The sequence below is a fragment of the Rhinopithecus roxellana genome, chromosome 16 (genome assembly GCF_007565055.1).
Source record: "Rhinopithecus roxellana isolate Shanxi Qingling chromosome 16, ASM756505v1, whole genome shotgun sequence".
In the NCBI taxonomy this organism is placed as follows: Eukaryota; Metazoa; Chordata; class Mammalia; order Primates; family Cercopithecidae; genus Rhinopithecus; species Rhinopithecus roxellana.
In genome coordinates this window covers 16,918,248-16,933,782 of record NC_044564.1, presented here as the reverse complement: position 1 = coordinate 16,933,782, position 15,535 = coordinate 16,918,248, and the positions used below count along the sequence as shown (strand labels likewise).

Below are 15,535 nucleotides of genomic sequence, written 5' to 3'. Positions count from 1 at the left end.
GTTGATGAGCATTGGGCTTTTTTAAATTTATGAGACTTATTTATTCTTTTCTCCCCAGGCTTGGCTTGGACTCATCATCACCATCATCATCATCAATGACTGAGCCCTCACTGTCCTTCCTGGGAGCTGGGCTCAGCTTCCCGCCTCCACGGGCAGTACAGGAGGGAAGAGAGTCACCTGTCAGGATCATGTGGAAAGAAGCCAAGGGTGGATTTAACCCAGGTGTGCTGATGCTCAAGTCTGCTCCTAACCACTCTGGCCTTCTGCTTCCTCAGGAACAAATGCTTGGTGGGGGGTATACAGGCCCCTGGCAGTCTCTGCTGAGCCCCACAGCCTGGACCAGGGCCTCTGAAGAGGCACAGTTCCTGGCTGCAGCTCACAGACGTGGCTTTAGAATGGCTCAGTTGGTGCTTTGGGTTGTTTTGGAACTCCCTGCTCCTCCAAGGATATTTAACACCATTGGAGACTTTTTAGCCTGTGGGTTCCATCTCTGTTGGTAACACAGAAGGACCAGGGCTTTGGCCCAGAACCTAAAGGGCCACACTCATTTGCTCTTGGGTGGCAGTGAAGGGGTGGAACGGAGAGAGGTGACGAAAGCTGGGACAGAAGACTTCAGCAACAACCAGGGAGATACTAGAAAGCCACTCCCATGAGCTTGGAGGGACAGATGATCCCAGGAAGCAGCAAACAGTGCTGCTTTTGCTTTAATGTAAATTTGGCTTAGGACAATTTAGAATTTTTAAAATTCCAATCTTAGATCTCGTTCCAAAACCTTCTGTTTGCTGCTGAACTAACTAATGATAGATAATGGGGGCCACAGTGGCTCACACCTGTAATCCCAGCAGTTTGGGAGGCTGAGGCAGGCCAGTCGCTTGAGCCTAGGAATTCAAGACCAGCCTGGGCAACACAGTAAGACTCCGTCTCTCCAGAAAAATACAAAAATTAGCTGAGCATGGTGGCACGTGCCTGTGGTTCTGTGGTTTCAGTTACTCGAGAGGCTGAGGTGGGAGGATCACCTGAGCTCGGGAGGTCAAGGCTGCAATGAGCCGTGATTGGGCCACTCCACTCCGGCCTGGGCAAGGGAGTGAGACCCAGCCTCAAAACAACAACAAGACAATGGGTGTCGGGAGTGAACTTTCTGAATTTCTGCATCTCTCTGAGCCTCAGCTTCCTCATCTGTAGAATGGGAGAGGATCTGCCTAACAGGCAAGTAACTGACGGGCCTGGCATGGTCAGTCAATGGTTGTTACCTCCTCATGAGACATGTCTCACCAAACTATAGTAGGCTATGGTGGTGCAAATTCCACCCACTGCCGCCGAGTTGGTAGCTTTCTCAGTGCCGTAAAGGAGATCAGGACCAGAATGAGAATGATGGGAAAAAGAAGTAGAGACAGAAGTCCCTACAAAGGGTCTCACTCCCCTGGGCCCAGCATTCTAGCGAGTTTCCTGTGTGGCCTCAACCCTCACCTAGGGTCCACTCCGAGAGCTGGGCCCACCTCACCGCAGTCTTCTCAGGTCATGAGCAGGTTCCAAGACAAGCAGGACACGCACCAGCTTCCATCCTGGAGAGAAGTTCATTATACACGTAGGGTGGATGGTGTAGCAGCAGGAGCGGAGGAGAGGAGTAATGCTGGTGAAGTGACCTCACTGCGTGCCCTAAATACACAGGCACCACATGATTGGAGAGGGAGCATCTGCAAAGATGGAGCCCCACAGTGTCTGCGTTAGAAAAGCATTCTAAGGCTGAGGCGGGCAGCTCACCTGAGGTCAGGAGTTCAAGACCAGCCTGACCAACATGGCAAAACCCTGTGTCTACTAAAAATACAAAAATTAGCTGGACATGGTGGTGGGTGCCTGTAATTCCAAAAAGGAAGGAAGGGAGGGAGGGAGGGAGGGAGGGAAGGAGGGAGGCAGGCATTCTAGATAAGGAGAAACGCGGTGGAAGAATGGTCTCATCTCTAGGCAGCGTCCTGTTGCAGCTAGAGGCCCAAGACAAGTTCCATGGCTAGTCCCCAGTGCGAGGCAGCTACAGATTTAATGCAAGCCACGGGGACCTGACTCCATGCCACAGCTCGGGGTGGCCGCCTCCTCTGTGATGAACTACTGCAAAAGCTTTCTCCTTCTGTTGCCCAAAGGAAAGCCAGACTACAGGCCCCTGGACACCAGGAAGGGGTGCTGATTTCTTTATTTATTAGACTCAAGTGCTTTAGTACAGAATGGTACAGAGATGATATATGTTTGTGCTTCAATACTTTCAAACACTGAGATTCTGATAATTTTAGGGTAAACAAGTTTCAAGACAGACTAGCTTTTTTAAAATATCCTTTTGATAAATTATTTTCATATAAATAACAGACAGAGGGAAACCAACATCTTCGACAAACAAGGTCCTGAAGCATGAGCACTGTTTGGTCCGAGGAAGGGGACAGAACAAGCAGCGGGAGTAAGACACCCGGAGCGGGTGCCTGCGGTTCTGTCCTAAGGAAATCAGGTCGTATAAGTCGGGAGGGAGACAGGGAGAGAGCTGACGACTAATTTCAGTGCAAGGGGAGATTTCAAAGCCTTGAGAAGAGAACACCACAATGCAGCGAGCGGAGAGGGCGGGGAGCAGGCTCTGAAAGAGAGGTGGAGGTGGCGCCGAGCTCGTGTACAGCACTTTGCGAGGACATCACTAGACGAGTAATACACACATGGCTTGCGGGAGGTCAAGGGCGGCGAGGGGGCTGGGCAGGGGACATTTTTGTGACTTCCACTGTTATATTTCACGACAACAGCAGCAGGACAAATGGTGTGCTCACCACTGGAGAATGAGAGCTGCTGAGTCTTGAGGATGGCGAGACAGCCTTTCCTGCATTTGCTGCTTTAGTTTCTGCTTTAGAGCTAAGTTTTATACAGAGAATAAAATGACCATCTTCTCTTACAAACACGATGACGTATGACCCCACACGACACAAAATAAGGTATTATGAAGTATCTGAAACTGAGGATAATCTGACTGAAGATGTTTGCCAAGAGGGTACAGGGTCTGTGTGAATCCAATGGGCCAAGAACCTTCTCCACAGCCATAACCCTCTGTTCAGGTACCTCCAGAACCCATCTGTTCTGGTTCACTCCTGACCCTTGAACGAAGGCTGACTAGGGAAAATGAGCTGTTGGGGTGATGCCTGGGGACAGAAGGGCCTGGGCCACAGGCTCCGGACTGTTTTTCCAAAGAGATGGAGGCTCCCAGCAGGAGTTTGCTTTTCACCTGTCGGGGCACTGTGACTTAGACTGGAGGACTTCCCTCAGGATCACGGCACTGTGGACACAGGCCGGGGAGGAGGCAGTTACGGGCTGTGGAGGAGGACGCTGACCTGGCTTCGTGCGGACACCCCAGCCTCCACCCACAGCCACACCCCTGGGGGCATGAGACACTGGGAAAGGCAAAGAGGTCTGTTCCACCTCAGACCTCCTGAGATGTCCCGATGATCACCTCCCAGGTTATTTGGATGAGACCAGGCACTGAGGGGTAGAGACTGGAATGAAGATAACAGATTAGTCCTCAGCGTGCAATACTCCAAGAACACAGACATCTCTATGATTCTCAACAAGGACAGGAGCGACCCCAAACAAGGTTTTAAAAATACCCACATTTCTACCGTTCCACACCCAAGCAATGTGCACATGTCACCCAGGGCTATGTACAAGGTCATAAATCTTAAATAACGGGAAGGAGGCGTCCGTTCATCCTAACAGTCCAGAAACTTCTCCTGCTGCACACCAACTGCACATGAACTTCTCCTTTCAGGATACATATGTAAGATACTCTTTTAAAAAAACACAATGCATTATTTTCTTTTGTTTCAAACAAGAAGAGGGCATCACTGAACACGAGAACGCAGCGGCAACAGTGCCGGCCAGGGCGTGCAGGGCTGGGGAGGCAAAGGACGCAAAGGAACTGAGGCGGGCGATGGTGGGAAGCTGTGGACCGCTGTGGGATGGGGCGTGTTTGGAGGGGCGACTTATTTTTTTAACTGCTTATTTCTTCATCTGTTTTATTCAGTTTCTTCAGCGTGTCCAGCAGTTTCTGTGGGGTGAGGATGTGCGTGGATCCTGGAGGAGGCAGAGAAGACAGTGAGCTTGCCAGTTCTGATTTCTAACACTTTTCCTTTCCTGCGCTTGACTGCCAGATCTGCACCCACCCCCCTCCCCCACCCTGGTCTGGGTCTAGTGGAAGCAGGGAGGGGAGCGGGGGTTGGGATTGGGGTCCCGTTGCAATAGGCCTGGGAGATATTCGGGGGCTGTGGATAAACAAAACACATCCTCTGGCTCAGGCAGGCTCCCAGGCTGCACCAAGGAACGAGCCGCCTGGCCATCAGGGTGCAGAGCCATCTACAGGTGATGGGCAGTTGCATTTCTAATTCACTCTTAAACTCCAAGTGAAGCCGGGGAGAGAAATTCCAAACATGGCAAGGGGGAAAGGTTGAAAATGGAGGCAGAGTTGGTAGGGGGACCATGTGTGGAAAGCACGGTGCCTGGGAGAGAATGCTGACAGGCAAAGCCCCCTGGGAGAATCCACTGACCTCTGGGAGCCAGCCAGTTGGTATTGCCCTGGTGGGTGGGACCTCAGGTGTGAGAGGGAAAGGGCCAGGGGACCTGAGGCCTTACCTTGCAGAGACCGCGTATTGTAAGAGATTAGAAATGCTTGCAAAAATTTAAGCTAATGGAATTAGATATACTTCTACTGCAAAAATAAAAATAAAAATAAAAATAAAAATAAAAATAAATGAAAGTCTTTTTCATAAGGAGAGAGAGAGAGATCTAGTAAGTGCAGTAAAAAAAGATGCATGGGTCGTGTGGTTTGGACATGGACTTAAACAGAACAGAGGTGACTGGGGTGGTGTGTGGGTGAGCATGAGGCCCGCACACATGCAGCAGTGCGCTTCAAAGAAAGGTCCTGGTGGGAGAGAAGAACGGAACAAAAGAGACCCGTACTTGAAAATGTGCCTCCCTGGAGACGTGGCAAAGGAATGGGCCTTCATGGGAGCAGAAACCACTGGATGCCAGATTTCCACCTCAAGGGCAGGCAAAAGAAGGCTTTGGCTGGCTCATTGGGCATGACTCCAATACCAGGGTCCCTATGCATTTGACCGCTGACTACTCGCTCAGCTGACCCAAGACTGCTGGAACTGCAGCCCTTCCTGGTCACTCCAGACTAGCAGAAACTTGGAAAGCCCTCTCTGTTCTTCCAACATCCCTTTCTCTGCAGTTCAGGCCCCAGCTGCCCACTCCTGGCTGAGCAAGGAACTTGTCCTCAGATGGATGCCCTGTGCATGCGGCCTGCAAGGGCCCTGTGCTGGAAAGCTGACTCATTATTCTGCAGACCCGAGGCTCCTTCAGCAAATGCGATGCAGGTTTCAGGAGTGTGTCCCTGGGCTTCTTTATAGCACTCCTTTCTCCTGAAGTCCACTCATTTCTGTGACCTTACCACTCCTCCTGCTTGTCCTAAAAGAGGCCAAAGGCTGATGTACAAATGAGGAGCAAGGACGCACATTACAAGGCTTGCCCCAGACTCTGAAGAGTGAACCATTGCCAGGATGGGGGGCCTCCAAATTGCAACTCCATGTAGCCCACATGTCCAAATGCTGAAAGACGGCCTGTCCTGCAGAGTGTGGGGATTTGCTTGGGAGCTTCCTCGTTAAAAGCAACAGCAAGGAGCGCATGTGCCAGAGAAAACATCCCCGAGGCCTTCCTTAGCCATCCAAATGACCCAGGAAATAACAGGGCAGACTCATCTTAGAGGATGCATCTGAAGGAGTTCATCTGATCAGATGCTCATTCCAAAGTCCTCCCTGTCTTTGCTGATGTGTAAATCTAGGATTTGGGGGAGGTCAGACAGAGGTTAGGGAATTAATGCACTAGAAGTCTCTGATATTATCTAATCACTGACCATTCATTGCTCCCAGTCTTGACTGAAGAACAATTCTAGGACTGAGTACTGGAGACAATCAGTGACGCCTCGGCAACAGGCATGGGCCTAGAACTTCACCTGTGTCGTTTCTTTAAGGGAACCAGACTAGCTGGTGTAAATGCTGACCATCAGAAAGCCAATTCTCCACACTCAATCATCCGTGTTGTTTTAATAAATTGGTCAAGCTTCTCACCACTATAAACATTGCAAATTAAGCTGAGTCCATAATCCACATTTTGCACGTTCTTATTTTGAATCCACAGATGACTGACCATATTGGTTTTCCAGAATAGAGCAGCAAGTGAGCTCTATTGCTCTGAGGGTCCTATTTAGTCCCTATAACTGGAAGATTATGAAATGTAAACAGTGGTCTCTAAAAACTAGTTGAGGCCCATCCACATGACTGTGTACATGTTTTCAAAGCTGTGGGCCACACACAGCAAGCTCTGATGGGACAAAATCCTTCTTTCTATGCGGACAGAATCTGAAAACCGAAAGTGTTCTTGCAGGCTAGCTGGTCCAATCATTCTTGAGTTTGGCTGAAGCAGACCTACTGACTCAGAATATGCAGGGTGGTGCCAGAAAACGTGTACGTTTAAGAGCAGCCCAGGTGAGTATGATCATCAGCCAGGTTTGGAAAACTGGGATCCGGCCCTCCCCTCTCATCCTACACATGGGACACATGAAGGCCAGAGTAGTCAGGTGCTTGCTCAGGGTGGGTGGCATAGACAGGAGAAGCAGTGCCTCCAGGCTCTTGATTCTCGGGACCCTGTGGCCCCTGGGAGGGCAGGGGAGGGGATGGGCAAGTGGATGCTTAAATAGCAGCCAGGAAATAGGTGGGCCTGAATTCAGATTCAAATCTGAGTCCCAAAGAAAAATGAAACGTACCTGATCCCAATCTGGAATGAAGCAAAATAATCAATATAAAAACCCTCAAACTTTCTCCCAAGTGGCCCCCATGTACTACAAAGATCTGATCCAGTCTTCAGCTCTCTCTCATTTGCTTCTGACAATCTCTTGGGTACTCCCCAGTGAAGAGTACTTTTATCATAAACCAACCAGAGCAGAGAGGTGAAAATCTAATCAAAAGATTTCATTTCTTAGACAATGTGGAGGGATTGGTGAGGATTTAGTGAGAGTTGTTGGTGAACCCTGACCTCGGGGGAGCCAGCCTCAGCTACAGGAGGGAGAGGAAAGAGAGGGTGTGGCACCATCACCCATGCACGGTGTCTGCTAGGAACCCTCTCATTTGCTGCAGGAAAATTCATCCTCTCTTAAAAGACATGTTGGGCCAGGCGCAGCGGCTCATGCCTGTAATCCCAGCACTTGGTAGGCCAAGGCTAGAGGATAACTTGAGCTCAGGAGTTTAAGACCAGCCTGGGGCAACATGGTGAAACCCAGTCTCTACCAAAAACACAAAAAAATTAGCCGGCGTGGTGGCGCATGCCTGTGGTCCCAGCTACTAGGTAGGCTGAGGTGGAAGGATCGCTTGAATCCAGGAGGTCCAGGCTGCAGTGAGCTGAAATCATGCCACTGCACTCCAGCCTGGGTAACAGAGTGAAACCCTGACTCAAAAGAAAGAAAAAAGACACAAAAGATATGCTGTCACAATGCTGGTCTTTAGGACACTCAGGTTTTCTGACGGTTTGCACTGTCCTGCACTTTGGTCACCTGGCCGATCACAACACAAGAGGGCAAGTCAGACCTTAATCTGCTTTCTGACCTCACTGGTATTAGGGTTCTGTGCCTTGCTTAACTGAATGCTCTAAAACCCAACACCACTCAGCAAATGATTTCAGAAGCCAGGAATATACGGAGTCTGTTTACTTTTTCTCTTTGTTTTGATGGCAGCTGAGACCTACTGTGCTGATCAAATACAACGCAAAGGAAAACACTCTGCAAAGCAGCAGCTTGTTCTGAAGCAGGGAAGCCCAGAACTCATCCTAGCAGGAGCTTTTGCAGTTTGAGCCTGTGATTCTTTCAGATGCTGCAAGTGGTCTGGTATTGCTGCAGACTCGACTGAACATTTGTCTTTCTAGAAGTCTTAAAATACATACTGCAGCAAATCCATCCACCTACCTGCAGTCTGCACACAGAACCAGATGTCTCTGATTTACAACCTATCAAGGTGCTTCTAAGGAATGACTTTTTTTTTTTTTTTTTAAGAATGGCTTTTATTCACCACATACTGGCCTTGCTTTATAGGGACGGCCAGCCCAGGCAGGATGGGAGCTATAGCCCAGGGCTATAACCAGGTCCACTTTCTGCTTTCCCAACTACTTTCAGTTCCTTAGCACACTGCTGCCCTGATGTTTATGTCAAGGAAGGGAGAGAGGAGGAGATAAGGAGCGTAGCCTTCTGTTCCTACCTTTAGGAGGAAGCATCATTTTCCTTACATACACAAGCAGCTGCTGATGCCACCTAGCCAAGGTTCTGATGGGCCATTCCCGTGAGGCTCACCAGAGAGTGAGAGAGTGGGCAGGACTGCATGGTTTGAGGCACAAATCATAATCACTGAATGTACAGAATGTCAGAGCTCCTGCATGCCTGGGGGCACTGCGATCCAGCTTCCCTGTGCTCCTATGCTATGGCCGAGAGAGCGAGGTTATCTTCCTACAGCCATACAGGTGCCCATGGAGGAGCTGGGGTAGAGGCCAGTCCTCCGGGCTCTGAGTCCAGGTCTCTCTCCACTGCTCACAGGGGACTCAAGCTCTGTGACTCACTGGGCCACATCTCAGCTCAGGTGAAGGGGCTTTTCAAGGGTCCATTGTCAATAATATACACAAAATCAGGTACACAAAATATGGCCTCATGACAGAATGTATAACAAGCTAAGGAGTCACCGATGTGATGATGGAAGTCTGCCATTTAAACACATAGGAGGGTCCCATCATATCTGAAGGATGGAAAGACGGAGGAGGGAATGAGGACAATTTTGAAGATCAAAATTTGGATAGTCGGCTGTGCGCGGTGGCTCATGCCTATAATCCCAGCACTTTGGGAGGCTGAGGCACACGGATCACCCGAGGTTGGGAATTTGAGACCAGCCTGACCAACATGGAGAAACCCCGTCTCTACTAAAAATACAAAAAAAAATTAGCCGGGCGTGTGGCACATGCCTGTAATCCCAGCTACTCGGGAGGCTAAGGCAGGAGAAACGGTTGAAACCAGGAAGCGGAGGTTGTGGCGAGCCGAGATCGCACCGTTGCACTCCAGCCTGTGCAACGAGAGTGAAACTCCATCTCAAAATAATAATAATAATAATAAATAAAATAAAATTTGGATAGTCTACTAAGCAGACAACAGGTTCTGGGTAACAAGCTTGGTGGGAGACAGAAGACGCTCTCTAAAACCACACAGAGCATTAATAATAGGTTTATGCTGGGCACAGCGGTGTGGGCCTACGGTCCTAGCTACTCGGGAGGTGGAGACAGGAGGATCTCTTGAGGCCAGGAGTTTGAGGCTGCAGTGTGTTGTGATCACACCTGTGAAGAGCCACTGCACTCCAGCATGGGCAACACAGCAAGACCCCATCTTTAAAAAAAAAAAAAAAAAAAAGAAGAATACATTGCTACTGAAAGGCTCTCGGACCTTACCAAGGGACTTCAGTGGGAGAGAGAGGGGTATGACTACTCAACTCTTGAAAGGATCCACAGAATTAAAAGTAATTACTAAAAGAGCAAATGACTGTTAAGTGCTGTTTCCTACAGAGGCACATGAAACAAAAGCTCTTCCCACTAAAGACTGGAGCTCCCCAAGGAGATGGCGGCCTGTGACCCAATTACCCCTTATCACTTATTCCTTGAGAAGTGCCTGTCCTAGGAAAAAGGTATTCACACCATCTGTCCAGCTGCCACTGACCTGGGGTCTATTCTGTGTTCCCTGCCAAGCTTCCCTCATGACCAGCCATCTCCACCACCACCTGCCTTCCTGGACAAGGTGTTCCCCGAATGTCCACTGGCCTCACTCTCAGACCCCCACACCCAGCAAAATCAGGACACTTTAAATTCCTTGTGGGGGCCACAAATTCATCCCAGACCAGCAGGCTTGGGCACTGTGCCTCAGGCATCCCCCAGAATTCCAGCTCCCTCTCTGACAACTGTTCACAGCAGTCATTATCATTTTTGGTTTCCACCCAGCGGCCTGCAGGCGTCTGACTGAGCAGTGTGGAACCCAAGGCATGAGTGAGCCAGCAGGTCGGAGCCCGGAGGGTTCATGGCAGGGCTGTGAGGGCAGCACTGGACACATTTTCAATCGGTGTTGAGAACTGCAAGCATTTTCTTGTTGAAACAAAATCAAATAAATAATAAACTAAAAAGGAAGAAATAAAGAAAAAGAGTGACGGAATAATCAAAGAAAGCCCTTCAGAGTGGAAGAGTTTCTTTTCTGTAATAAGCTGCTTTTACTTTGTTTCTTTGGCTCTCACTCCATTGTTGGAGCCTGATCCTCAAAAGATACCCTAGAGGACTCCCTGAAGTCGGGGTGTCTCAGGTCCATGAGAAATTTGGTGGGAGTAAGAATGTGAGTAGAACCTGTGGGAGAACAGAGGCCAGCTGACTGCTTGAACAAAGGTACGTCACAGGAACATGCCAACTTAGGCCTACATTTTATGCAGTCAATGAGGTATGAGAAAGCAAGACACACACATGCGTGCATGCATACACACACACACAAGCGCACACACACAAGCGTGCACGCACACACATGGCAGCAAGGCGGCTGGCATGCACAAAGCAGGGGAGGCAACACAGTGGATGTCAGCTGTCTGTGCGAGGCCCCTCCATGAATCTTCATGGGCAACTTCATACCCCCAGGTTCCCACCTCCCAATATATGGAACCTCAAGTCAGGTCTAAAGATGAAGGGGAAGATTTACACCCAAAGCCTGGCTGTGACAGCTTCTGTCCAGAAAAGCTGTGTTTGAGCTCCAGAATTACTCCCTACATTCATGCAACACATATGCAAGCAGGGAGCAGAGGGCTTTCTCACCGGGGCTACACAACAGGAGGAAAAACAGTTATGTGGAGAGCTGGTGACCTGACATGGGAAGCTGGAGGGCTGCGGTGGGGAGGTACAGTCTCCCCACTGGATTGTGCTCTCAGAGAGGTGGCTGACAGCCCCAGATCCATCTTGAAAAACCCAGGAACAGCCATGTGGACTGGTCCATGGAGTCTGCTCACTTGGATACCTTGTGGGGGGGGTGCTGTGACTTACTCACCCCAAATTGGAGGTATAAAACCGCCACTTGTTATTGAGATAATGACTGTGCCTGGGATTAAGACCAGTGGTGGGCACCTATGGCAGGTCAGCAATGCCTCCCAGCCGGGGCAGCTCAGGGCCTCTCCCTGCAGCAGTTCATGTGTAAGTGGCCTGAGAAGCCATCCTTGGTCCTGGAGAGTATAATTCCCCACTGGGTGAGGAGCATACCCCTTTCCAAATGGAGGCCAAAAGCCTTGGCCTCTTCCTGCTCAGTGTGAGCCTGTTTCCACTGAGAACAGAGCCCAGCCAGGGTAGTGAACATGACAGCTTCTTGCCAGACAGTGTTGAGAGGCCCCCCAGGCTGGTGGGTTCCCTCCATTTTGTTAAGTGCAAAACAGGACAAAAAGGGAGGCATCTGGAGAAAGTAAGACTTTTCTTAGCTCATTCATCTTCTTCCAGCCCTAAACATCATAGAAGCCCCCAAAGGCAAGAAAAAGGAGAAAAATCTCCTGCTGCGTTAAGTCAGCTCCTACAAGTCGCTTCCTCTCTTTTGGAAAATGAACAGGAAATACAAGAAAGGGCATGGCAGAGCTAGAAAGTGGTTGGAGGTGGCTGGGGGAGCCCTGAGCAGAGTCCAGCGGTCAGGCAGTAGTTTCAGGCAGCACCTGCTCACAGCTGTCCGTCCATCTCCACCTGACAAGTGAAGAAGGCAGCGACTGACTGCCATTCACTGCCCATTTCTGCCTGGGCATGAGGCCAATGCCAGGAAACTGACAGACCTCATCTTGGGCCTAGTTCAATGCTGTATTACTGATCCCGTTTTGTTGAGTAAGGAAATGGTTGGAGAGCTCAAGCCACTTGCTCAAGGTCCCCCACTTGCAGAGCAGGAATCTGAGCCTGAGTCTGCCAGACCCTGCGATCAGGCACTTCCTACCTCATGAGGCTGCCTTCCACTGAGAGATGCAGCAGGGCAGACGAAGGAGGGAACCCTTGGCCCCTAGCTTCTGCTGTCCACAGAGACTACGTTTTGTGGGTCAAGGGAGTCTATGACAGAATGCGACACCAAAGCGTGGAATGGAGTTGAGGTGCGATGCGGCGGCGCCTTCCACTGGAAGCATGGCCACTCACCTATCAGCACCTCCCACTTTCCGTTGGCCTGGGTCACCTCGTAGGCGCAACGCATCTCATTCAGGCTCACGCCCCCAAGGATGAAAATGATGAGGCGGGGGCCACTGCGGTACTCGCCTGGGGCCTTGTTCTTATGCCAGTGCCCATAGCGGGCGCTGAGAGAGAGAGAGAGAGAGAGACAGAGAGAAAGGGAGAGGGAGAGGGAGAGAGGGAGAGGGGGAGAGAGAGAGAGAGAGAGAGAGTGCATATGTCAGTCAGTTTATCTGCACTCACTGCATCTAATGCTTCATACCCCAGTGGTTTGTTTACATATTAGGTGTGTACACTTGTGCCCCAAACAGAGTAGATGCTTAGTGAGTGTTGGCTGAATTTCACTGCAATGCAATTTTCAAGTGGTCTGGTTCCCAGGAGAAGAGTCACTATGAACGCCTGTGCTGCTGTGACCTTGTCACTCTTAGAAACATGCAGGCGGCCGGGCGCGGTGCCTCAAGCCTGTAATCCCAGCACTTTGGGAGGCCGAGGCGGGTGGATCACAAGGTCAGGAGATCGAGACCATCCTGGCTAACACGGTGAAACCCCGTCTCTACTAAAAAGTACAAAAAACTAGCCGGGCGAGGTGGCGGACACCTGTAGTCCCAGCTACTCGGGAGGCTGAGGCAGGAGAATGGCGTGAACCCGGGAGGTGGAGATTGCAGTGAGCTGAGATCCGGCCACTGCACTCCAGCTTGGGCAACAGAGCGAGACTCCGTCTCAACAAAAAAAAAAAAAAAAAAAAAAAAAAAAAAAGAAACATGCAGGCGACAGACAGGATCAGTTCAGCTCTGACGTTTTGCTGGGTCAAGTTCAGTAGCATCCCCCTGCTACAGGCTTATGCAGACGTCTACCTCAAGTCATGCATGCCTCTGAGCTTGCCTGGGACACTCTGCTGTCAGTGCGCAGTGATGACAGTCTAAGATCTGCCTTCAGGCTGGCACACAGATCCCCTGAAAACATGTACTGAGTGAGTGCCTCTTGGAGGCCAGGGCCTCCCCAGTACCACATCCCAAGGAGACACAGGCCTTGACCAAAAGGTCGTCGTTGAATGGGGAGGTAGGGAGAAGGAAGTGAACCCAAATCCTGGTCTGATGAAGAGCTCTGTGCTATAGGGCCAAGCACAGGGAAGCCCTGGAACCCTGTCCAGGCACCACTAGGGAGGCTTCTCCATCCCTGAGCTGCCTTCTGGAAATCGCGGCGAAGCCAGGCAAGAAGAGTACTTCAGTGGTGGGGCTGCTCCCAGAGGGGCCTCCCTCTGTCCCCGGGTTTCCTTCAATAGCCTTTACCTTTGACTGAGAAATAGGAACAAATGGGTTGTTCCCAGGTTAAGAAAATGAGAAAAATGAGATGAAAGGAGCAAGTCCTTTCTGGCCACTGCAATGCATCACCTTTCTTTCTGACTCATGACAGCCTTACAGTCACTTTCCAAACCAGGAAGAAGCCTGGGGCACCATTTGGGCCAACAGAGAATCTCACGGTCACTTTCGTTCCTTGTGCAATCATTTGACATCCCGTTCTCATCACCCAGCCTGACTGTGGCGCTACTGGGGATTTTGCATTTTATGCCATGTTTGGCAATTTTCGTTTTGTCTCTGCTGCCATGAGAAGGGCTGCACAATGACACAGAGGCTGCCACAGGCCTCTGGCCCAGCTGAGGCCAAAAGTGAACACAGAGAGAGGAGACGCAAGAGAGAAGACAGGCGGGGAAAGCAGGAGAGGAGGGACAGAGACGTGCACATCCTGGGGTGCCAGGAGTGGTACAGCTGCAGTGCCAGGGTTGCCCTCTCGAGCTGATAACTCTACCATCCCAAGTGCGTGCTCAGCCCTCACTGTTCTGAGGAGCCACTGTGTGCAGAGAACACGTGTGTTACCCACTCGTCAGCTGGGGGACATGTGGGCTGCTCCACACTTGGACTGCAGGAGTAAAGCTATGAACGCTGATGCGCTGCAATTTTTTTTTTTTTTTTTTTTTTTTTTTTTTTTTTTTGAGGCGGAGTCTCGCTCTGTCGCCCGGACTGGAGTGCAGTGGCCAGATCTCAGCTCACTGCAAGCTCCGCCTCCCGGGTTTACGCCATTCTCCTGCCTCAGCCTCCCGAGTAGCTGGGACTACAGGCGCCCGCCACCTCGCCCGGCTAGTTTTTGTATTTTTAGTAGAGACGGGGTTTCACCGTGTTAGCCAGGATGGTCTCGATCTCCTGACCTCGTGATCCGCCCGTCTCGGCCTCCCAAAGTGCTGGGATTACAGGCTTGAGCCACCGCGCCCGGCCGATGCGCTGCAATTTTAAACAAGGTGGTGAGGCAAGATTGGAGAAGGTAACACTTGATTAAAGACCAAAAGAGATAAGCGGCAAGCCATGCAGACATATCTTTTGTTTGTCTGTTTGAGACGGAGTCTTGTTCTGTCACCCAGACTGGAGTGCAGTGATGCAATCTTGGCTCACTGCAACCTCTGCCTCCCGGGTTTAAGCAATTCTCCTACCTCAGCCTCCTGAGTAGCTGGGACTACAGGCGTGAGTCACCATGCCCAGCTAATTTTTGTATTTTTAGTAGAGATGGGTTTCACCATTTTGGCCAGGCTGGTCTCAAATGCCTGACCTCAAGTGATTCAACCGCCTTGGCCTCCCAAAGTTCTGGGATTACAGGTGTGAGCTACTGTGCCCAACCCATGCAGATATATCTGGGGAGAGATAATTTCAGGCAGAGGGAAAAGCAAGTGCAGTGGTCCTGAGGCAGACGTGGGCCTGACTGTTCGAGAAGTGTGAGGAAGCTGGCATGGCTGATGCGGAGTAAGGGAGGGAGGTGTGAGGGATGAATCAGAGAGGAACAGGATGCTGGAGGGGGAAGGGCCGTGGGGCCACTGTGCAGACCTGGCCCACGCTGCAGCTGTGGGGAGCAGCAGCGAGAGGGTTCTGGCAGATCACATAGCCACACAGTGGGACTGCCGCAGAGCTGACATCCAACCAGAGCTGGCCCCGCTGTCCTTGCTCAGGGATTTTTACCTACCTGACGGCGGTCGTACTGAAGGAGGCAGAGGATCGGGTAGAGATATAAGGGTAGTGCTTGGTGTCAAGTTTGTCCTCAATAGTGTCCTAGAAGGAAAAGAGACAGATATTAGCTTGCCATCTGTCTGAAAAATGCTGACGGGAACCAAGGCCAGATGATCTGGAGAACATGTCACTTGGCAAAGCCATGGCCAGGTTTACAGCAACCAGAGCTCCCTTCCCTG

The 15,535-nt window shown here is 50.7% G+C and overlaps 1 protein-coding gene across 2 annotated transcripts in view; it reads right to left on the bottom strand.

Moving 5' to 3' along the window:
- Window positions 1-2,158: 2,158 nt before the first annotated feature.
- STXBP1 (syntaxin binding protein 1) overlaps window positions 2,159-15,535 on the bottom strand; it is an 86,003-nt gene continuing 72,626 nt past the window's right edge. The window contains exons 17-19 of one of the 2 annotated variants that reach the window (XM_010367839.2): window positions 15,313-15,398; window positions 12,277-12,431; window positions 2,159-4,092 (exon numbers count right to left, since the gene is read on the bottom strand). In XM_010367839.2, coding sequence (XP_010366141.1) covers window positions 4,010-4,092; window positions 12,277-12,431; window positions 15,313-15,398 — 324 coding nt within the window. In that variant the 3' untranslated portion in view covers window positions 2,159-4,009. The remainder of the gene's footprint in view (window positions 4,093-12,276; window positions 12,432-15,312; window positions 15,399-15,535) is intronic. The other variant, XM_030919413.1, reaches the window with a different exon arrangement.